The 24,711-nt window shown below is 41.1% G+C and overlaps 2 protein-coding genes across 2 annotated transcripts in view; one reads left to right on the forward strand and one right to left on the reverse strand.

The window, feature by feature from the left end:
• The window catches only part of LOC102811055 (chromosome unknown open reading frame, human C14orf166), a 28,047-nt gene extending 21,832 nt beyond the window's left edge, over positions 1 to 6,215 (forward strand). The window contains exons 7-8 of the mRNA XM_006872354.1: positions 5,907 to 5,955; positions 6,061 to 6,215. Of these exons, the coding sequence (XP_006872416.1) occupies positions 5,907 to 5,955; positions 6,061 to 6,215 (204 nt within the window). The remainder of the gene's footprint in view (positions 1 to 5,906; positions 5,956 to 6,060) is intronic.
• A 636-nt stretch (positions 6,216 to 6,851) lies between these two features.
• The window catches only part of NID2 (nidogen 2 (osteonidogen)), a 118,277-nt gene continuing 100,417 nt past the window's right edge, over positions 6,852 to 24,711 (reverse strand). Inside the window, exons 15-22 of the mRNA XM_006872369.1 lie at positions 15,878 to 16,099; positions 15,111 to 15,280; positions 12,624 to 12,753; positions 11,224 to 11,395; positions 10,337 to 10,494; positions 8,505 to 8,628; positions 7,521 to 7,650; positions 6,852 to 6,869 (exon numbers count right to left, since the gene is read on the reverse strand). Of these exons, the coding sequence (XP_006872431.1) occupies positions 6,852 to 6,869; positions 7,521 to 7,650; positions 8,505 to 8,628; positions 10,337 to 10,494; positions 11,224 to 11,395; positions 12,624 to 12,753; positions 15,111 to 15,280; positions 15,878 to 16,099 (1,124 nt within the window). The remainder of the gene's footprint in view (positions 6,870 to 7,520; positions 7,651 to 8,504; positions 8,629 to 10,336; positions 10,495 to 11,223; positions 11,396 to 12,623; positions 12,754 to 15,110; positions 15,281 to 15,877; positions 16,100 to 24,711) is intronic.

The raw sequence follows: 24,711 nt of genomic DNA on the forward strand, positions 1-24,711 counted from the left end.
GGTTACGTTTATTCCTAAATATTTCATCCTTTGGACAGCTATTGTAAATGGTATTGCTTTCCTAATGTCTTGTTCAGTGCTGTCATTGTTACTATAGAGGAATCCAACTGGTTTTTATATGTTGATATACCCTGCCACTTTGCTGTATCTTCCAATGATGCCTAGTAGCTTTTCTACTGAGTCTTTGGGGTTTTCTATGTATAGGACCATATTGACTGCAAATAGAGTATTATTTCCTCTTTGCTAATTTGGATGCCTTTAATTTCCCTTTCGTTCCATATAGCTCTGGCTAATACTTCCAGCACAATATTAAAAACGAGTAGTGACAAAAGGCATCCTTGTCTGGTTCCTATTTGCAGAGGGAAGGCTTTCAGTTTCTCTCCATTGCTGTTGGTTTTGTTTATATGCGCTTGATTATGATGAGGAATTTCCCTTCAATTCCTACTTTGTTGAGGGTTCAAATTGCTTTTTGTGTGGAGTCTTTGGCATTGTCTACGTATAGGATCATGTTATCTTGAATAAGGATGGTTTTACTTTTTTGCCAATTTTGATACCTTTGATTCCGTTTCTTGCCTTATTGGCATCATAATTACAGGCAGACTCGTTAACAACCTGTGACATGCAGTTAGAATCTTGCTTGCTGAAGTTGAAGAGGATTTAGATACTTAATAATGAAGATCAAAAGCTATAGCCCTCAGTATGGGTTGCACCTCAATGTAGAGAAAACAAAAATCCTCAACCACTGGACCAGTAAACAACACCCATGTAAATGGAGAAAAGATTTAAGTTCTTACAGACTTATTTTTGCTTGGATCCACTGGCAACCCTCATGGAAGCAACAGTCAAGAAATCAAACAATGTATTGCATTAGACAAGGAGCTCTGGTAGCGTAGTGGTTACGAATGGGGCTGCTAATCTCACCGTCAGCAGTTCAAAACTACCAGCTGTTCTGCGGGAGAAAGATGAGGCTTTCTGCTCCCATAAAGATTTATAGCCTCGGAAACCCTTTACAAGGTCACTATGAGTCAGAACTGACTCCACCGCACATAACAACATTTGCATTAGACAGATCTGCTGCACAAGACCTCTGTAAAGTTTTCAAGAGCAAAGATGTCAGTTTGAGAACTAAGGTATGCCTGACCCAAGTCATGGTATTTTCAGTAGGCTCCTATGTGTGAGAAAGTTGCATGGAGAAAATAAGGAAGATTGTAGAAGAACTGATGCATTTGAGTTATGGTTGTAGAAAAGAATATTAAATGTACCATGGACTGCCGGAAACACAAGCTTGTGTTGGAAGAAGTACAGCCAAAATGCTCCTTAGAGGCCAGGATGGCAAGACTTCGTCTCATACCTCGGACATGTTATCAAGAAGAGATAGGTGAAGCAGTAAAGTACAGGATCAGCAAAAAAAAAGAGGAAGCTAAGATGATTTGACAGTGACAGCAGCACTGGGCTCAAGCTTAATGATTGAGAATGGGCACTGTTTTGTTCTGTTGTGCATAAGGTAGCTAGGAGTCAGAGCTGACTTGACAGCACCTAACAACAACAGCTGGACTTCCACAGTATTGAGTAAGAATGGTGATAAAAGAGCATGCAGGTCTTTCCCTTTCTCAGTTCTTAAGGGGGAATGCTCAGTCTTGCTCTTTTGAAAGTGATGTAGCTGTGCCCTTGGTTCTATCCGTTTATTTCCCTTCTAGTCCTATTTTTTTTAAATAGGAAAGGATGTTGGATTTTATCAGATGCCTTTTCTGCATCAATCTGAGTGGATAGTGTAATTCTTATTTTAGTGGTGAAATGTTGATTTTTCTAATTTTGAACCATTCTTGTATGAATCCCACTTACTCTTTTTGAAAAGTGTTATGTATTTATGAGGAATATCGGTTTGCTTTTCTTTTTCAGTGGTCTTTGCCTCGCTGTTGTATCAGGGTTAAGTGGGCTTTATAGAATAAATTTGAGAGTATTACTTTTCACCCAAATTCATTCTGTAAAGCCAAATTTGCAGTATTCCTTCTCTAGGAGTCATAGTAGGTTATGCGTTGGGCTGCTAGTCCCACAACCAGCAGTTCAAGTCCAAGCATTCTGTGGAAGAAAGATCAGGCTTTCTGTGCCCTTAAAGATTTATAGCCTTACAGCCTTAAAAACCCTATATATAGGTTTGTTGTGAGTCAGAATCGGCTCCATGGCATAAAACCACCACTTCTTTCTCTGTGTTTTTGAGTAGATTCAGTGTCAGCTAGTCCCTGGACATTTGGTAATATTCGCTGGTGAAGCAATCTGCTCTGAGCTTTTTGTTTTTGTTGGGAGGATTTTTGTTTGAAATTAAAAATTTCTCCTGGTTAGAGTTTTTAAAAAATTTTGTACTTTTTGTGTTTGTTTAAGGAGTTAGTGTGTGTTTCTTTTGTTGTTAGGTGCCTTTTGTTGTTAGGTGAGTTTTTCCCTGACCTAATGGTGACCCCCTCTGCATAACCAAGCAAACCACAACCCAGTCCTGCATCATACTCACAGTTGTTATATGTTTGAGCCCATTGTTGCTGCCACTGTGTCAATCGATCTTGGGGGTGGGGTGTCTGCCTCTTTTGTTGATCCTCTACTTTACCAAGCATGGTGTCTTCTGCCAGGGACTGGTCCCTCCTAATAACATGTCCAAAGTATGAGAGATGACGTCTTGCTCACCTGGGTTCTAAGGAGCATTCTGATTGTACTTCTTCTGGGACCGATTTGGTTGTTATTCTAGCAGTATTCTCCAATTTCATAATTCAAATGCATCAATTCTACCTTCTTTCAAATTATTCAACTTTTATAAGCATAAACCAATTAATACCATGGCTTGCGTCAGGTGCTCCTTATTCTTCAAACTCACATCTTAGCTGTTTAAAAGGTTTTTGGCAGCAGATGTACCTAATAACAATACATGGTTTGATTTTCTTGACTGCTACTTCCATGAGTATTAATTTGGGGTCAAGCAAAATATAATCTTTGAAAAAAACTTCAATCTTTTCTCCATTTACCATGATGTTATTTATTGGTCCAGTTGTGAGCATTTTTGTTTTCCTTACATTGAGGTGCAGTCCTGAAAGCTGTAGTATTTTAAGCCCTCTTTTCGTCCAGCAAACAAGGTGGTCATATCATCTGAATAGCAAAAATTGTTACTAAGCTTCTTATTCTGATGCCATTTCTTCATATAATCCGGTTTCTCAGATGATTTGCTCAGCATACAGATTGAATAAGTATAGTGAAAGTCTACTTCTTCACATAACCTTTCCTGATTGTAAACCATTTGTATTCCCTTGTTGTGGTTTGCAGTCCAGTGTTTATCCTACAGTGAAGCGCCACATCAGTTTCATCCTTATTGGCTTTAATGGTTAGTGTGTAAATTTGAGTAAGACTGGTCTTCCTTGTTAAGTGTCCTAAGTTCCAGCCCATAGCGAGCATGGGTTTTCGAGGAGGGACTGGTGAGCTAGTACCACTGATCTTGCAGTTCAAGCAACTTTGCAGTCCAGTGCATTAACCCACAGCACCACACCAGGACTCTGGTCTTCCATGTAGTGTATGGATATTATCTTATCACACACTGTGTTGCACTTCAAATTGATTTTGCCGTGCACTTTTTAACAATGCATGTGATGCCATTCCTCTTCAGCTTGACGTTCCCAGCATAGTAAACTGTAATGATTTTCTGATTCAAAATGGCCTGTATCAACCCATTTCGGTTCACTAATGTCTAGGATATTGATCTTTGTGCGTTCCAATGGCCATTCGGATATATACAATTTTAGCAGGCCATGCAAAATAACTTAAAAATTTGTCTGCTATATTTGTTCAGACATTTAATAAACTCACCCCTAATGTGACGGCTGGACGTGTGGTTGCTCTGGCAGGGCCAGACCAAATGATTTTGCAGGCCTTAATATGGGCCAGACGTCTGTTCCTCCCCCCTTCCCCCCCCCCCCCCCCCCCCCCCCCCCCCCCCCCCCCCCGCCCCCCCCCCCCCCCCCCCCCCCCCCCCCCCATTGGTGTTATACAGGGTGGCTATGAGTCAAAACCAACTGAATGGCATTTAACAAAAATAGTGTAAGTGAATCACACATCTTTCCTTCTTGGTCTTGGTCTGGAAGCTCCCCTGAAACCTATCTACCAAGGGTAACCCTGCTGTTATTTATGAAACAGTGGTTGCATAGCTTCTAGCATTACAGCATCGAAGCCCTGGCAGTATTAGTGGTGGGTCCATTTCTTTTAGGTTTTCAAGTTTATTGGAATACATATTTTCAAAAATTTCTATTTACTCTCATTTGGTTCTATTGTAACTGTACCCATCTCATTTCTTTAAGATTATTTGCATCTGATTTTCTGCCCCTCAAATAATCCTAAGTTTCTAGTATAGTTATGTTTTTTCTGTGTTCTATTTCATTTCGGATCTGAGCTTTCTTTTCTGGTGATTGTCAACTTTTGTTCAAGTTGTTGCATTAAGCTGTCGATTATGCCCTTTGTTGATGTGTGCATTTATTGCTGTAAATTATCTTGAAAGCATTGTGTTTTTTTTATCCATATATTATATTTTCTGTTTAATTCAATGTTTTTTCTTGTTCTTTATGCTTTTTTAAAATTTCATACCATTTATTGAACCTTGCCATTTGACCTAAAATATGGGCTATTCTGGCAAAAGATTCCTAAGTGCCAAGTACTGACTTACTGAGCAGTGTGTACTATGTGTATATACGTCAGCTCCTATTGCAGAGTTGTGAATTTCTGTTTTCAATGTTGCTGCTGCTAATTGACTCTGACTGAGTCAGTTGTGATTTTCAGATGAACACAAACCCAGGTGTCCTATATAGTTTTGTCGACTAGGGGGCAGTGCAGAGAATGGCCCAGGAATTAGCATCAACAGCTGTGTATGTCTGATACCCAGCATCAACAGCTGTGTAAGTCTGATACCCTTCTCCTAAAGGAACTCTAGTTCGCTAACTACAAGTTTGGCAGTTCCAACCACCAACCACTCTGCTGGAGAAAGAGGCGACTGTTTCCATAAACATTCACAGCCTCTGAAATCCGAAGGAGCAGTTCTCCTGTCTTACAGGGTTGCTATGAGTTGACTAGACTGGGTGGCAGTGGTTGGGTTGGGTTGACTCTTACTGCTGTGGAGACGCTGCAGTGAGAGCTGCTATTCTGAATTCCAGTTCCTCTCTTTTGCCTCCCACTGTAAATCACACCCTATACCTCTTCTGACTCCTTAGGCGCAGCAGCCTCAGAAAGGTTACTAATGCCAGGGCAATGTAATTGCCTCTTTTAAAGGTTCTGTAGGTTAATGTACACAGCCATTTGAACTGCAAGGATGTCGGTTCAGGCTCACCAGCTGCTCCTCAGAAAACCCATAAAGGGTTGGTATGGTTTGGAACCGACTTGACAGCGCTTCATAACTGGCTTTATTATATGTGAATCAGGACATTGGATTAAGATTAGCAAAGACCTGTATAACTATGTTAACTGTTTCAAAGGTAGTCGTTGGTGGTCCATTGACAGACTAAAGGAGAAATTGGAGACTGGTTCTATATACATTCTAGAACCAGTCTCCATTCTTTCAGCTATTTTAAATCTACAATTAAAAGCATTTCTAACTGTTTTTGGTCATGTTAACTCATAAAACAAATAGTTCTTTAGATTTTAAATAGCTTGTCCAATCTGTGAAGACAGAGAAATTAATGCCTCAGACATAAATTTGCTGTATACTAATTACTTCCCAGTCTGTTAAAGGGCTACCTTTCCCTAATTGGTTGTAGGAGGAAAAACAAAAAAAGTCACAAATCAGATTTAAACAATTGTTAGTCACCTTGGCACTGCAACTACAAGGGTTAAAAATTACAAAATAGTTCGTGTTCATGTTGTCTTTTTTTTTTTTTCCCCCTTTAAAGGGCTTACCTGTTGCGTTAGATAAGCATAGTCTTGGTTTTGACACAGGAGGTAAGTGATTTGTTGTGATTAATTCAACGTTTTATAGACTTGTAAATATTTCTGGAGAAAAGCCTTAAATAGAAAGTTAATGCAGTGCTTTTTGTTATAAAACAGATGCAGTTCTTAATGAAGCTGCTCAAATCCTGCGATTGCTGCATATAGAAGAACTCAGAGAGCTGCAGACGAAAATTAATGAAGCCATAGTAGCAGTTCAGTCCATTATTGCAGATCCAAAGACAGACCACAGACTGGGGAAAGTTGGAAGATGAGCATTTTAGGATTTCAGCATCTCATAGTACAGTTGGGGACTATGTACGTTTCGGGCATGTGTTTGGAAATCTAATGTCACATTTTCAAGGGAGGAATCCCAGAAAATTGACTGTTCTAGAGATTTACCATCATTGCTTTTTTTTTTTTTTTTCTTTTCGTTAATAAAGTTTGGGAAAGTAGATGTGTTTATTAGCATGTGTTGCTGTATGTCATTTGCTTTCCCCCTTTATGGTTAAGTTGGTAAGTTATATGTAAGTCCCCAACTGTGTCATAAAGATATACTCTCAAGTCATAGGAAAACTTAAAACATTTTATTGAAGTAATCTAGAAGATTTGAGAACTGTTAATTAACATCTTTGGTTTTTATAAATGCAGTACTTTCTGTGGGTAATTCTATAGAGGCAAAGGATCGGAAAATACAAATTAAATCATTCTAGCACCTTTTAATAGAAATGCATTGATGCAGAGTTTTAAAAAAAAAAGGGAAATTATAAATAAGTTGATTCTTTTCCCTCTGTTCTGCATAGCCTGCTGTAGATACATCAAGGCTTGTTTTAAGATTTTATTTTTGCACTGATTACATGTGCTTTACTATCTCTTGGCCAGAAAGAATCAATTTTTTAAAAAAATCACATTTAGACTCTTAATGTACTCTAAAATGTTCATAGGTGAACAAATTTAACCTTTAAATATGATACAAATGTTTTTTGAAAAATTGCTTTTATAAGCAATTAAAATTCTATTACCTTTTTTTAAACTTACATGATAGCAATGTTTTTTTTTTTAAAAAAATACAGTAGTAAAAATTGAGGTATAAACTTTTCACAAAATATACTTAGTATTTTCGCACTAGAAATGTTCATCTTGTTCTGTATCCAGGAACTTCGAATGGCTAATTTCTCTTTCACTTTCTTCACCTCTTAGTGTTTGCAGTTAGTGTTCTGATTGTAAACTCTGTAAGTCTGCCTTCAGAATGTACTTTTACTTTCTTCCTGGAAGGGGAGAGTAGAGGTATGGGAGAAGAGGGAGTCCATGAGTATTTTGTAACCCTGAGTTGTAATAACAAGTCTCAAAAAGGGGAACTATCCCAATATGCTGACCATTCTTATTTCTCGGTTCTTATATGCTCATTAGGTAGACTTCAGGCAGTCATACTGGGCTCCCCAACAACTGCTCCAGACCAAGGAGGCTCTCATTGGTGGTAGAGAGAACGCAATAGTGTCTGTGCTAGTGGCAGCTGCCAGTCTCTAGATCCAGGGTAAGCAAATAAATTCTTCCCCACCCCTGCTAATCCAAAGGAGTACCTGAGAGTATTCATTACCTGTTGGGCAGTACGGGTAGACGGCAGTTATCCCATAGAGATGTGACCGCTGCTCTGGGAGATACTCATCAGTAAACTGGCCACTGTGTTTGTTTATAGAGATAACACCATCCCTGGTAACAAGAGTGAGTTTTTAATAGTCATTAGATTCATCACATTTACAAGGTTTGATAGAAAAAAAAGGTTAGTAACAAAAATCTCGGCCATCCCTTTTTTTTTTTTTTTTAATCACATCAATTTTTGGCTAATTTAGTAGACATTAGTGGCTTTCATAGTCATTCTCAGACCAACATCAACTGAGAACTTGTTAGAACTTCAAATTCTTTGATTTCCACCCCCCTTACCAGACTTACTGAATCAAATTCAGCCACCTGCATTTTAACATGTCCTCTGGGTAATCCTAACTCATACTGAGTTTGAAAACATTGGTCTAAATCAGTTTTTAACCATTAAAATTACCTGATGGTTGATGCCTGGGCTTCGTGCCAAACCAGTGAAGTTACAATTCCAAGTAAGAGAAGGGTATTAGGCACATACCTTATACCTTTTTTTTTTTTTAAATCTTCCCCAGTTCCTTATTTGAGAACTCCTTGTCTACAATATTCCTTAATCTTCTAGGCAGATAACTGATGACTACAGTGTCATAAAAAGAATGAAAACCCTTAAACCCCATACCTGATAATACCCCTCAAGGACATTTTGGGGGAGTCGTACTTTCTGAAGATCAAAGATAGCTTAATAGGCTTGCTTTTTAGTTCAGTAAGGTTTGCCACTTTACGCCACATGTGACCATTAACTTTCTAGGAAGTAAAGCCTTGGTTTTAAAAGAGGTAATACACGGTCTTGTCTGGTTTAGAGAATGAAATAAAAATGCTAATAAAGGCCTTCATTAATTACAAAAGCCACACTGACTGTTGGTAAAACAACTGGTGTGTCCAGCTTGGTCCCTTGTGAGGGCTGGGCTCACCTCCTCCAGTCTGTGTGGTAGAAGTGATCTGTGTAGCTAACAATGCTGAAGGGATAGTTGAGGTTGTTTTGGATGACACGCCGTCCAGTTCCATCAGGTAGTGTACACTCCAGTTTTTTGGTTCCTTTTAAAAACAGCAAAGGAAAAATGAGGGCCTTGCAATAATGATGGGGGAGAAGCTTTGCTGGTAGTAGTAGACAGCGTCTGAGGAAAATAGAATCCGAAGCAGGGCATTTCAACAGGAAAAGTTCTTGTTCTATTACTAGTCCTTGAACAGTTTTGTTTAGTAGCTCTAGTTTTAATAATAGAAGTCAAACTGTTCTTTTTATAAGAAAGTTTACAATTTATGTTTGTAAATTTGGCTGTTTTCTCCAAAGCAGACCTTTAGAGAAGCATTTTTTCTAATTTACTTTATCTCGTCAGCTAATAAATTATAACAGCAGAACAAAACTAAATTCTGTTGAGTCAGGTATTGATAGTGACCTTATGTAGGGCAGGGCAAAACTACCCCTTAGGGTTTCCAAGGCTGTAAATCTGTATGGAAGTAGACTGCTGCCACATCGCTATGTTCTTAGAGAGCAGCTGGTGTGCTTGAATGATCCACCTTTCAATTTAGCAGCCACCAGGGGTTCCAACTGCAAAAGAAATCTAGATAACTGTTTGTCTTTTTAAGGGGTTGTATAGTAGCTAATGGAGTCCTGGTGTGGTGCTGTGGGTTAATGCGCCAGACTGCAAAGCTGTTTGAACTGCAAGGTCGGCGGTTCAAGCTCACCAGCTGCTCCTTGGAAACACTATACAGAGTCGTTATGAGTCGCAACCGACTCAACAGCACTCAACAACAAATAGTAGCTAAAGGAGCTCTGGTATCGTATGGTAGTGGTTACCAGCTGTTCTGTGGGAGTAAGATGAGGCTTTCTGCTCCCGTAAAGATTTACTGCCTCGGAAACCCTGGACAGGGTCGCTATGAGTCAGAACCGACTCCATGGCACATAAACACCACCACCATAGTAGCTAAGGCAGGCTTTTAACCAAGAATTTATTATTTTCTAGGTAGGAAAAAAAAACCTAAAATGGTAACATGCTTCTGATTTTTCAATATAGATTTGGCCAGTTTAAGCAAAGCAATTAAGAGCAATTTCTAATAGCCAAATCAATCAGGACTCCAAATTTCACATTTATCATTTAAATAAGTTCTGATTTCTTTTTCAACTGCTTTTAAAAAGCTAACGTGTTTTAGACAACTGTACATGTTAATTTGGATTATGAAATCTTTAAGAAGTATCTTTATATACTTTTGTGTAAAATTACACAAAATTGCATCCTTTCCGTGTCCTAATAATGAAAAGCACATTATAGCGAAATCAGTAACTTGGCTATGTTAAGTGCTGGTGAGTTGATTCCAACCCTGTATAGGGTTTCTTAGGAATGGCTGGTGGGTTTGAACCACCAATGTCATAGCAGTCAAATGCTTATCCTGCAGCAGCATTACAATGCAACCAGACTTTAGTAAGTCACCCTGACACATCACTTCAAAGAATGTCCTTGGCATAAGGGAATACTGGCTGTGATAGTATGTTTTTGAATTAAATTATAACACAACACTAACAAAGCAATTTAAAAAAATAAAAAATGGGTTGGACCTAGTACTATCTTTGAAACTTAACTTTGGAATTTACCCCATCCATCTCAAGCTCATGACATGTATTATAAGAATTATTGTAGAAAAAGTTTGCAGGTTAGACAAATAGGTTACCTCCAGTGCTGTTAATAAATTTTTGGGATTTGGTTTTGTCTTACAAAACTATCTGTGGACATCCCATTGCTAGTAATACCTGCATCTGCCCAGCAGAGCAATTTGGAGAAGGAGTCAAAGGTTAAGCCATTGGGTAGCCCAATGTCTTTATTCACCAAAATTCTTCTGTTTTCTCCACTTAAAGAAGATATTTCAATTTTAGGAGCTTCACGATTCCAGTCTGTCCAGTACAAGTTGCTGTGGAGAAATTAAAAATCACGGCTGTAAAAAATGACTAAGGACCATAAGCTTAAGGAGTCCCTTTGGGTGTGGACTGGATTTAGTAGTGACTTGTTTTTAGAAAACAGAATGTTGCAGATATAACATTCCAAAAGAATGTCGCAGAGGGCATTCCCAACATTAGGTTTCACAGACTGTCTTCTCTCTCAGGTGCCCTCGCTAGCTCTGAGACAAACTCGGTGTCATATTGGGAGCTACCCTAGCCCGTGTGCCAAAGGCCTGGTGTCTCTGGCATTGGGTATCTGTGATTCTCACTCTAAGGAGGTAAACCTTAGAGGAAAAGTAGCTTCCACATTATGGTTCTTAAATGTGTTGCTGAGAGACCCATTTCCCTTCCAGGTGAAACATCTCCTTGGAGAGGCCTTGCCTGGGATCTCATCAAAAGTAGCCCAGTTATTTTCACAACACATTTTTATTCTCTACATGTCACATCACACACTATTATTTTTCTTCTTAGTCTATTTGCTAAGCTACTCTTAATTCCCTCCTAATACAACAAAAGTTCCATGGAAATCACATCTTGTCTTTACCGGGAACAGTGCCTGGCTCCTAGTAGATTCATACATGTTTTTTAAAATTCATGAATTTGAACTTTTTAACTTGTTTTTACCCTCCCCCTATGATGAAAATTCAAGGGTTTCAACTCTTGCTTCTACAGCTAATAGAGAATTAGGAAAGCCTGCTGACCCTCTGATTGGATCCACAGCAATGGCTCTGGGATTCACCAGATCTGTGTGAAAGAGGACTCTGCGCTCCGAACCATCAAGCTTTGCGCTCTCTATCTTATCCAGGCCACTGTCTGTCCAGTACATGGTTCTACGGACGTGATCGATGGCAAGCCCTTCAGGGCTTATTAGACCTGGAAATAAAACAAAGGCAGGAGTGGAGTACTTGTAGGGTATCTAGAAGGGCCTAAGAGTGTCTAAGTCCCAAGAACCGGGTTAATAGAGAAACAAATCCTTTTCTTTTTGCTGCCACCTCTAGTTTATTCTAGAGGAGCCTGAAGGCACTAGGCATCATCAACTATTGCACACCCCGAATTCTTACTTTTTAGCTCTTTCTTTCAAGAAACTCAAAAGGTCTACCATAATTTCATTCCTTATGAATAAACTGGTGTTGTACACAGCACAATAAAACGACTTGCACACAGCTTTCCTGGGTAGAGCAAACCATGAATGCCTTCGACTGCTAACAGAAAGGTTAGAGGTTCCAGTCACCCAGAGTCACTTCAAAAGAATGGCCTGGTAGTCTTCTGAAACGTCAGTCACTGAAATCTCTGGTGCCCAGTTTCACTCTGGCACATGCTATCACCATAGGCCAGTCAGTTCAACAGCATTTTTTTGGAGGGGGTGTTGTGTCCAATAGACAAGTGTCTTATCTGAAGCTGCTATAATAGAAATACCAGAAATGGATGCCTTTAAGAACCAGAAAGCCATTCTCTCAAAGCTTAGGAGGCTGAAAGTCCAAACTCAGAGCACAAGCTCTGGATAGATACCCTTATCTCCTTTGAGGAAAGGCATCTGTAGGCCCAGCATTTCTGGGAGTTCCTGGCATCGACCTTCCTCTGGATCTAGGAGCCTCACCATCCAGGGACCCCAGGTCCAATGGATGCACGCCCATCGCTTCTTCTGATTTGGTGGTAGTAGTTCCTACCTTTTCTCTGCTCTCGTAGGATAAAAAGCATTGCATACCTTACCCTTGGTGGTTAAGTGCTGTCGAGTTGATTCCAACCCATAGCGGCCCTGTATAGGGTTTCCTAGGAGCAGCTGATGAACCACTGACTTTGTAGTTCAAACAACTTTGCAGTCTGATGAATTAGCCCTCAGCACCACACCAGGACTACCCTTGATAGTCTCCCATAAATCAGATCCAGGGTGATGATGGGATTAAGGAATTTTTTTTGTGAAATAGAAACCTAAGAATTCATTTTCCATCAAATCCCATCATGGGAGACAGCTACATCACAACTGCCAAACCACTTAGAATCCTGAACCCAGCCAAGCTAACAAAATCTTAGTTATCACAGCAAGTAAATTCCGCTTAGTGGAAAGCAATGAAATGCAGATGTGTTGGGTGAAGCTGCTGACCTGTGTTAATTATCGTCTCAGGCTCTGCTCCTGGTTCCAGACTGGTGCGGCTGATTGTTCGTCCAGCAACATCTGTCCAGTACACCATTTTCTCCCGACAGTCATAGTCAATTCCTACGACTATGGAGCCCTGCATGGACCAAAATGTAGATCCGTAAAGTTAGGACTCTAAATTTCCTCTAGTCCATGCTCAGCTACCTCACTCATGCACGGCTGCATTGTGGTCTTGTGGGCAGCCAAACAGGGTGTTTGACAAGTAGATTATAGAGGCTGGCTTCCTCAGCTCAAAGCCAGGCCTGGCCACTAAGTGAAAGCCAGAGAAAGATGAGGTTTTCTGCTTCAGTAAAGATTTATACCCTCAGAAACCCTGTGCAGGGTCACTCTGAGTCGGAACCGACTCCACAGTTCTTAGCAACAACAGTATTACATATGGTTATTGTAAAAAATTATTACCATAAATGCTTGTAAAGTGCCCTTGTTGTTAAGTGCCATCGAGTCAGTTCCGACCCATAGTGACCCTGTACAGGGTTTCCAAGGGTGTAAATCTTTACGGGAGTAGAAAGCCTCATCTTTCTCCCGTGGAGTGGCTGGTAGTTTCGAACCGCTGACCTTAAGGTTCGCAGCCCAATTCGTAACCACTACGCTACCAGAGCTCCCCTAGTCAGTAATTAGTATACAGTTATATGTTACTAAATGCTATTAATGTTAGGAGTAAAAAGTAATTTCATAAACATACAAAACTCAGCCCCTTCAGTGATTAAAGGACAAAAGTTAGTCTCAGCAGAAAAAGCCTTGTATATTTTTCTGTACAAAATCCGTGACTCCCTTTCTAGAGTTATCAGCACCTTTTTGAAAGAGCCTTCCCAAAGTTTACCAACATATACAAACATACCCAACTCTGCTATCCGAAGTGCAAACATTCTTACCCTGACTTCTGCCTCATACAAATCGATTCTTAGATTTTCTTTTATAAAAGAGTACCATCATTCAATGGGTTAAGAAACTAGAGAATGGCAGTTACCCACCCTCGGTCTAGAGTTCTCCCCTCTGTATTTCAGAGAAGTTCTAAATAAATGACAGTCTTTGAAAATTCTGGGTCTGTGATTTTTCCACAACTGCTTTCTTCTTCCAGCCCAGCAGATGTGCAGAGTTAACACTAAGAGGCAATCTGGTTGACCCTGTGGACAGGCCAGCTCCCTCCTTGCCTAACACAGACCCTGTGACTTGGGTAACTTACACTGCTGAGACAGAATCAGCACCAGAAACACGGCACAAAGCAGGATTTGACTCCTGTAGAAGAGTAGACTGTTTATATGGGGTAGCTAAAGGTCAACTACAATTTTACTTGAAAATAGAAAATTAAAAAGTTTGTTATTCCAGGCAAGAGGGCCCATCCATATGACCGAGTCTCCATTAACACAGGGAGTCATGGGATTCATTAACCCATGTAATGAGTCCACAATTTCTTAGAGGGGAAAAAAAAAAGTCCCAGTTTAAGTAAATTCCTCCAAGATGTGCTTATGACCTATGTCCTGTTTCTCTGTCAGTTGCACCACCACCTCTTCGACACCCCATCAGGGCACATTCAAAAGTCAAATCATCTGACCTGGCTGCAAGAGCAGATGGTTGGCCTGAGGCGATAACCATTTCTTAACTTAGTATTCTAGAGAAACATTTCCCAAAAAACATGCTAGTGTTTGCTGGAAGCAAAGCAAAGCAACCAAAAAACATTTCTGAATACTCACTGCATAGAGAACCGTTTTTGGAACTAAGATGTTGTTTGTTAACAGAATACAAACATGAACACTGCTGTTACTTCTCTTGGATTAACAAGTACCTCGAGGATGAAGTCAGAAAAATCCAATGATAAACCATTGTGTTAGCGGGAGGCCTGGGCCCGCCCCTTTCACTTGGCCCCATTCTAAGGAAGAAAGCACTTTATCCAAAGCTGCCAGGAAGCTGCTGGTTCAGGAAGCAGCAAGCATCCATCCCTCAGGGAAAGCTCAGACCTCTCCCAGCTTCACAAAGGGAGGCTCCATGACATTCAGAACCAAATGGAGAGGAGAGAGCATCCCTTCACTGATGGATTCATTCATTTCCACTTCGGTTTTCTCAACTGATCACAAACCCCCTAGAAAGGCAGCTTCTGCAGCTCTCATTTCTAGCATCTTTGTGACAATGGCTTTAGTGTGGAGAGAAGCCTGGGAACTTTGGTTAATTTTGTCTTGGATCACCATCCTGCCTCCATATCCTAACAACCCTGGAGTTCCGTTCCACACATCTGAAACGTGTACCAACTGGAGACATGGCCTTGGACAGTTAGAAGTACCTCCTGGCCACACAGCATACCCCAACTTTCTGCAGGGTTGGGAGCAGACCCATAAAGACAGACTGCAGTAGAGCAGCTAGAAACCCTCCAGGCCTCCCTTCCACCCAGCCCCCTCAGCCTGAGAGGTACCCCCGCCCCACAGGAGGAATCCACTTTACATGCAGTGACAGCAGGGTCTTGGCCGCATCCTTCTGAAGCTTGGTGCCATTGAGGGGCAAGTGGCCGATCTGCTGTCCTTGGGCATAGAGTAGAAAGGTGCCCACAGACGGAGGGGTCACGTCAGGGCGGGGGGTCGGCCGGACTGTGGGTGGAGCCACCGTGGGTATACCTGCCGAGACAAGGAGGGCATGGGGAGGGATGAGGAAGGGAAACAAGGGTAGGGCAGGGCACGGGAAAATGCCTTCCAAACATACCAGAGGCTCCAAGATCATTGGAAGTCCTTCACCCCAGACAGATGTGCTCCAGATGTTCTTTAAATTAAATTCTTATTTCTAGGTTTTTTGTTTTTCTTTTTTAAAAAAGGATTAATTACACAAATCATTGCCAATTACTAGACAAGAAGACAACAAAAGACCTCTCTGAACAAAGCATAGGGTCTTTGTTTTTTCAAAGGGAAACCAGAATAAGTATTCTATAAGCTTGTCTTTGTGGCTCGAGATGACATGTGTCCCCTTTCACAGGACTGGGGAAGGGGAATGTACACAAGCGGAACCAGATTCCAGATGTTGTAATTACAGAAACTGCTAATGACAAAAGCAAACATCACATCCAAACTGGGATTGTGAGGGGACTAGATTATAACTGAACATAACCCCTTATACTCTCCGCCCCCCAACCCGGTTTTCCTATAGCAGGCAGCTTCCCTACAAAATAAGCCCTCAGAGGCAGCAGAAGTGAGTGGGGGCTGGCCCACCCGGGTGCTTACATGCAGGAGTGGTGCCTGGCTGGGAGCGGGTGCCCTCCACCTCTCTGCCATCTTTGTCCACACACCAGCAGAAGTCACTCTTCCCATGGCATTGCAGGGCGATGAACTGGCCCAAGTCATCACATTGGGGCACATACTGGTCGTCCCGGGCTATGCCACCATAGTGTTCCATCAGGCTTTCCCTCCAGCGTTCACAGACAGTCCGAGGCCTCTGGATGGATTCTGAACAGATGGGGAGGAAACGTCACTGTGTGCCAAGGACAACATGCAGTGTGAACACTAAGGTCCCCATTTCTAACCATGTCTGTTAATAGAAGGTTCAGCCAGCCTTGGGATGCTGGGCCAGGGCCGCAGCTGTGCTCTGATACGTTCTCTTGTCAGTTCAGGAGACGGAGTTGTCTTGATATGTGCCTGTTCCAAGGTCAGGAGGATTTGACATCAAGGCCAGGTCACATCAGAGAAAAGCAAGCAGAGCTGAGATCAGGATGCAGGGCTCCCGCAGTCCAGGAAGGTGTAAAGACCCACCAGAGCCTTCCGGACAAAGCACTGGTACAGACTCTTCTTGGGGACCCAGTGGCCTAACAGATGCTCAAAGTCAATCACTTTTCCCACTTGCGGCAAGCTCCAGGACTTGCTTCTGGGAAGGCTATCTGACACTAGCTGGTGTGTATCTTAGAAAATATTTACTGAATTCCCTACTTATGTCCACTAGAAAATTGTACTGAGTAAAGACCCAACTGTGGTATATATAATGTGTATGTATCTGTATATTTATGTGCACATGTGTGTACACAGCAGAGATGGTGGCCACCCAACCACACCCACTGTCAAAGTCAATTCCAACTCATAGTGACCCAGGTAGGGTTTCCAGAGCTGCACATCTTTACGGGAGCAGGAAGCCTCTGCTGTCTCCCATGAAGTGGCTGATAGATCTGAACTATTGACTTTGTGGTTAGCAGGCCAACATGTAACCCACTATGCCATTGAGGCTCCTTAGGTACTCCTAAGTCTTTGACTCCTAAGTCTTTGACTCCCAGTTTCTAGGAGTCCTTTGACTACTCCTAAGTCTAAGACTCCTAAGTCTTTGACTCCCAGTTTCTAGGAGTCCTTTGACTACCCAGCTCTTGGGATTATATACAGCTAAATATTTCTGTGGCTGGCTCCTTGCTCCTGCCTCTCCCTGATAGCTCACCACCAAGTTTAGATCAGGGTTTCACTCCTTAGACCAGAACAGTTATGGCCACCTAAGTGAAATCAGAAAAGACTCAAAAATTTTTGGATGAAGTGGAACAACAATCAGAATGGGGGAAAAGTATGGGTTGAAGTCATGGGATGGGATGTTTGGAAGAGACATAATGAGCCCTTTCAGGAGCTAGATACACAAGATAGTGACTGTGGATAGTGACACACAAAGTGGACAGCTGCCATCTTTGAGTGGGACACCATTGTTTCAGACTCTGTCCATCAAGAGATTTGTTGCCCTGCCATGCACACACTACCCTTGATTTTTTTTTTAGAGGGAAAGTAAGTCTCAAGCATGGTGTCAATCTGTAATTTTTCTTATTCCAGTTATCATTCTGGTTCGCCCACGTTTTGCCAATTCTACAGGGCAATTAAGGGTATGTCTATTCAACACATGACTGTTGCAGCCTGCTGAAACTAACACTTTCATCCATTTACCAGCAGTAGCACCTCAAGGACCCTGAACAAAAAGTGCTGCTCTCTGGAGCCATGGAGGCTGGGTGAACCCAGGAAGTGACTGTCTTCCCTGAGATACTCGTTAGACCTTAAACAAAAAATAGTTCCTCAAGTCTTTTGAAACCAAACATTATGATTGGTTTCATGTACCTACAATTTTGTCGGGAAGTCAGGAAGATAGTGAGTAAAATCCTCAGAGGTCAAACCCACCTAACTTAATTGCAAAAGTTTCACTTAACTAGTAAGAAATGTCTGCCTTGAGCGTTGTGCTATTCTAAGAACCGTTTACATGGGATCAAATTGACAACAACATTAAAAACTAGGTAAGAAACATATGGGGGTCGAGTTTATTTTAACAGGAAGGGAATAACTCAAAAGGAGAGTGAGTCTGCTTGTATTACTCAAAGACTAATCAATGCCACCTAATTGTACACTTACAAACTGTTGAACTGATAATGTGTTTTGCTGTGTATATTTCTAACAGCAACAAAAAATAAAAATGTTTTAAACAAACTAAAAAAAGGTGTTTCTTCCTTTTAAATTTCTCCAGTTAAAAGCCTATGGGTTCTAGACTCATATAACCAAGAGCCTACTTGACACCACCATTTGCATTTGCTACAGGAGATCAAGTAACAAAAATTAGATGCTTGCTTTCCCTACCACCAGGTCTACCATCATCAGCAAACTGTACTTCCACTCTCATTGTGGCCCCAAACGTTGCAACTATGTCTTTCTTTGAATTTCCACCTCTGTTATGTCAAGAAATCCTATTAGTTATACTTCAAAAATACAGTCAGAATGTCTTGCCATCTCCACACCTCTACCCCTTTGGTCAAAGCCCATAATCTCATGTGAAGATTAAAAAACAGCCTCCCACTAGTTTCCTTGTTTTCACCCTCCTCCTCACCCACCAGTGCAAGCTCACCCAGTAACTACAACAATAAATCACTTTTCAACACTAAATCACTGCATGTCACTCCTTTCCTCAAAACCCTCCAATAGCTTCAAAACACAAAGTTGGAAACATTATGATTGGTTTCATGCACCTACAATTTTGTTGGGGAGTCAGGAAAATAGTGTAATAAAATCCTCAGCGATCAAACCCACCTAACTTAATCACAAAAGTCACCTTGTTTGGCAGGAGCCATTATATCTCATCATCATTTTGAATACCTCATGGAGAAGGTGGTAGTTATGCACCTTCGTGTTGGTTCTGACTCACAGAGAACCTGTATAGGGTTTCTATGGCTGCAACTCTTAATGGGAGCAGAAAGCCTCATCTTTCTCCGATGAAACCGCTGGTAGTTTCAAACTGCTGACTGTGAGATTAGCAGCCTGACTCATAACCACTGTGCTACCAGAGCCCCTTAAAAGAGAAGACAAAGAACCCTGTTTTACCCAAATGTGTCACAGAGAGGGGAAACACTTCTTCAAACACTAGTCAACCCCAAGGTAGGATTCCCTAGAGAAGCTCCCAACACCACCCAGTCTCATACCCCTGCTCAGAAAATTCATTCTTGGTTTCTGGGACCACCCACCTAAGCAGAGCTATTTGTTTGGAATGCAGACTCACAGAGGAGTACAGTTCTGGGAAACGGGTGCTTCAAATCATTTACACATGGCATCCCTCTCATTCCTTACTATTTGAAGCTACTAACTTCTCAATTCAATAATGGATTTATTACTCTCTGTAGAGCTTTGAACCACTTCAACCTGGTTCACTCATGGCTGATGAAATGACACCAAAACGGACCCCACATCTGTCAATGTGGGTATACCAGAACACAAACCAGAATGGGAAAAATGATAGGTTAAAGCCTGTGAGAAAAGCTCCCTCTTTGAGAATAAGGGCACAGTACACATTGCATAGCAACCAAAACTCCTGACTGGCTGAGTTACAAACTGATGAATTTTATCCAAAGATGGTGGCCGACAGCACAGCTTTGAATGTTTGTTGCTCTTCATATTCCTGGCAACCCAATGTCACACATCAGGTGCCTGAAAGAGCTCAATACATCTCTTCCGAAATGCCCAGTCCAGGGCTTAGACCAATAATTTCCCCCATTCTACTTAGCATTCTGAATCACCCAAATATTAAAAATCTGTGTTTGTTCTGGTTTTGCTTCATCAGCCATGACTGAACTGGTTCAAACCAGAATGTTCTCACTCCCCTCAATCTGACCCAATTATGAAAAAATATATCAAAGAGTCAGAAATGGTAGCCAAGGCCAACGCAGTGCCAAAAGAGAAGTCTGGGTTCATGGGAACAATTCTGCACTAAAGAATGTGTCCCCATTTTAGTTATTAACTTCTCAGTCTCTTGGCGGTCTTTTTAAGTCATTGTCCTTCACAGATGCTTGTCTTAATGAATTTAAAAGAATTCTCAACTGTTCTCTTAAGTCACCTCCCAACCATATGATTTCTTCAAATCCCAGATGGAGTTAAAGACGACAAGGCATTGAGTGAAACAGGATTTTCTCTGTACTCCTTTTTGTTCCTGTAGGATCTTTCCGTAAAATATTGGGACAGAGAAGAACCAAGAGTATCTCTGGACACAAAAGCATCTATCCAGATAAAGAATCACCAATATTTACCTGTATGAATCTTAAGACCACTAAAGTCCTGGCAACAATAGTCTATACTATTGGAAGGATCAAATTTGTTGGTAATTCTCCAGTCTCTCTTAGTTTCCTATGTTAAAAAAGCACAGACCAATATTTATAGGCTCTTTCTAAACAGTTAAAATGGATGTGGGATTTATTTTGGCAAAAATGGTATCAAACCAATGCTATGAACTTCATAATACCATTCTTTTGAATTAAAATAAAATTCTTCCCACATCAAAACAATTCAAATTCATGACAACACGAAGCATAAACTGGGAAAACATCATAACCAAGTCCCACACAGGTTACGAAGTGCTCAGATGGTTAACAGACATGCTTAGCATCACCATCTCAGATCCTGTAACGTGGGCACAATACATCCAGTGCCTCTTATGAAGGTAGTTGGGGCGAGAATGACTCCAGTTGACATACTAGGCCTGCCTAAAGAGGACTGGGGTTTTTTATCAACCAAAGGCAAACGGGGTGAATTTACCTACTCACTTTTCCTATTGATATTAACACATCCTTCAGACCGTTTCTTATAACTTAGAAAGCAGGTATATAGTGGTGGTGATGATGTGCTGTGGAGTCTAATCCAACTCATAGTGACCCTGCACGGGGTTTCCGAGGCTGTAAATTGTTACAGGAGCAGAAAGCCTCATCTTTCTCCCAAGGAACCACTGGTAGTTTTGAACAGCTGATGTTGAGGCTGGCAGCCTGACTCTTAACAACTATGCTACCAGAGTTCCTTCAGGAGGGCCATTTTCCTTCTGGGCAAAAGACTCGTTTAATCTAGTAACATCTTCCACATTTTTCTACAATATCTAACAGATCCAGAGCAGTGCTCGCATCCTGATGTACAAACTCAATCTTATCTATAGGTAAGAGTACAGGAATCCAGTGCATAACAAAGTGTATCAGTCTTCTTATTACTCAACTCAGAGTAACTGTCACAGGTGTTGGCTGCCTACCTGGTGTATGGCAGCTGGTATTGGTTCTCGACTGGATGGTGGGATTTTATAGGGTGTGATTGTAGCCTCACTATATGACCACAATTGCTGTCTCTTCCTGGGTAATGTAGAGAGTTAAAGAGCTATAGGTACGAGTCCTATGCTATAGTTAAGAGTCGAGGAATCCAGTGCATAACGAAGAGTAAGTATGTTATGAGTGCATGTATGGAATCCTGTTGTGGTGCTGCAGAATAGACACTGGACTGCTAACCCCAGGGTTGGCAATTCAAACCCACCAGTCACCCCTCAGAAACCCTATATAGGATTGCTGTGAGTGGATTGACAGCACTTACCAACAACAGGACTGTGTATATATAGGTGTGTGTGTTCAAATACCTTTCCTAGGAGGGAGCCACTACTCATCTATAAGTTTATCATACTGTCATGACTCACTATGTTGCTTTGATGTTGGTAGCTATGACACTGATTTTTTAAATTATCAGCTGGGCCATCCATGGAGATCAGGTTTCAGCGAAGCTATCTCACTACAGCAAGAAAGGCTTGAGACTGGAGAGGGCGTGGAGCTTGATAGTGGATAGGGAAAAGTGCAGTGCGGAGCTCCACCAGCAGTAACAAAAGAATAATGGACGAAGCAGGTCCAGGGTATGGTCCTAGAACTCTGAACCACATATAAAGGAATATTTAGAAAGTTTGAAGGCTTACAGCCAGTGACATATGTAGCGGAAGCAAGAAATCTGGAGCTTTTTGATGGGTAAGGCTCAGTGGCTGGAGCAGCCATCTTGAGTGAGACCAAGCAGGGAAGGATCAGAGCCACGGCTGATGCCTGACACATCCTTGGATATAAAGGTGTACACATTTTTTTTCCTTTCTCTGTTCATTAGACTATCCCTGACTGTGCACCTACATTCTGGTGACTAGAGGGGGGACCCTGAGAGAGTGGACACTCCCCAACCCCCAGAGCATTTTACTATCCATGCACCCAGATCTGCTCAGAATTTAAAGGGAAAGGATCCCCTTAAAACCAAACGGCAGTGCAAAATGGCCATAGCCAGTCCTGCACTGTTAATCACTAAGAAAAAGGCCTGAAAGGGGGCTATGGAGCAGGAGAGAGACAGACTAAAAAAGGAAACAGGCTGAAAATCAAAACCTGAGTTAAGTCATAATGACCAACTTGAAATTTCTCAGGTGGCCTTGAAGTCAAGAAGCCAAGAGAGGGACATTAAAGTCATACTGATAGTTGGCTACACTTTTTTTTTTTTTAACGCTTGTCTTTTCTGAAATTAGACTACAGTATCCAATCTGTCTTTTTTGCTGTTGCTGTTTTGTTTGTTAGTCCTCTCTTTACCTTTAAGCGGCTCTTTCTCTCACTACATTACCCAAGAAGAGGCAACAATTGTGGTCATATAGTCAAGCCACAATCACAGCCTATAAAATCCCACAATACAGTCAAGAACCAATACCAGCTGCCATACACCAGGTAGGCAGCCAACACCTGCGACAGTTACTCTGATTTGAGTAAAAACAAGAGTGAAAAGGAAGCCCATCTCCTGATCACAACTACCTGGAGGCAAAGCAGAAAGCATAATAATATATCAACATACATACATCTAATTATTAAGGTCACAGCTAACTACTGAAACAGATGACAATATCGGCACATGTCCAGAAAAAGATAAAGTGACTGAGACAAATGAGCTGGAGGTAGATCTAGACTTCACTTTGGAAGGAGGGCAGGTTTTGGAAATGTCTGAGAAGGGACTCAGAAAAGTGACAATGAAATGTATCAAAACACTTTACAGAAGGTTTGAGAAAATAAGGAAGAAGTCAGGAAAACACTACAGGAATAATAAAGTAAGACAGATAAAGTATTGGAAACAATTAAAAACCTACAAAAAGAGGTCCAAATGATTAAAACAGAATATCAGAAATGGACAATACACTGAAACGGCAAATGAGTAGAAGTGAAGAGATAGAAGCCAGAACTAGCGAGCTGGAAGACAAATCTCTCAATAATGCTAAGATAGAAGAGCAAGCAGAAAAAAAAAAGGATAAAAAAAATCTGAACAAAGTTTATGATTCATGCTGGATAACATGAAGAGGAAAAACTTAAGAATTATTGGCCTTCTGGAACAGGAAGAATCAAAGAAGTCCACAGAAGAGATAGTTGAAGAGCTTCTGGAAGAAAATTTCCCTAACATTTTGAAAGTTGAGAAGATAAACATTCAAGAAGCTATATGTACCCCCAGGAAGGACAGATGCCAAAAGAAACTCATCAAGACATATCTTAATCAAGCTCTCCAAAATCAAAGGAAAGAATACTAAAAGTGGCCAGAGAGAAGAGAAATGTTACTTTTAAAGGCAAGCAAATTAAGCTCAGACTATTCAGAACAACCCATGCAGGTAAGGCGGCAATGGGGAGACATATACAAAGCCTTAAAAGAAAAAAAACTGTCAACCAAGAATCATCTATCCAGCAAAACCATCAATCAAACACAATGGTGCAATCAAGGAATTCGATGACAAACAGAATCTGATAGATTTTATCAAAACCAACACAGCATGTCAAAACATCCTAAAGGTAGTTAGTTCTGTGGACTGAAAACCAACAAGAACAGACAACAAACAGAGACTGACAGGCATGGCAACACCACCAGGAACTCAGTCAACGGATAGCAGACTCCAGAACAGAACACACAACAACAAACTCAAAGGAGCTGGGAGGTCAAATGAAGATCAAAATTATATCAATGTCAAAGAAGGGACAAATGTAGCAACAGAGACCCAAGTGGTGAGGATGTCAGGTAAATTACAGGATACAATGGATCATCTTAAATGGAGAGCAAAGTTAGTAGACTATAAAATAATCCCAAAGAAAGTTAATACTTCACAACTTTTCATAAAAATGAATTTCCAAGCACAACAAAAAAACATGAAAACTAAAAAGAAACTGACAAGAAATAGCACAAAAATCCACAAACCCAACACAAGAAGGCATGCAGAACAAAAGAACGAACAGCACCACCAAAAAAGTAACATAATGACAGTAATTCATTCATACCTATCAGTAATTACATTGAATGTCAATGGATTGAATGCACCAGTGAAGAGACAAGAGAGTGGCAGAATGGGTAAGAAAACAAGACCCTTCAATATGCTGCCTGCAAGAGATACACCTTACACACGAAGACAAAAACAGACTAAAAGTTAAAGGATAGAAAAAATTTTACCAAGCTAACTGCAACAATAAACAAGCTTGAGTGGCAATACTAATCTGCAACAAGGAAAACTTTAAAACAAAAACCAGCATAACAGACAAAGAAGGACACTATCTCATGACCAAAGGGTCAATTGAGCAAGACGATATAACCATAATAAATATATACTCTCCCAATGAAAGGGCACCAAGATATATGAAGCAAGCCTTACTGGAATTGAAGAAAGACCGGCGCCATTTATGTCGGGGTTTTCCCTCGACATAGTTGTCACGAGTGTTTGGTTCACGAGGAGGGGAGATCCAGCGGCGATAGGGATAGCGAAAGAATACACAGACAAACAGAAG

Source organism: Chrysochloris asiatica, unplaced genomic scaffold (genome assembly GCF_000296735.1).
Source record: "Chrysochloris asiatica unplaced genomic scaffold, ChrAsi1.0 scaffold00194, whole genome shotgun sequence".
Lineage (NCBI taxonomy): Eukaryota > Metazoa > Chordata > Mammalia > Afrosoricida > Chrysochloridae > Chrysochloris > Chrysochloris asiatica.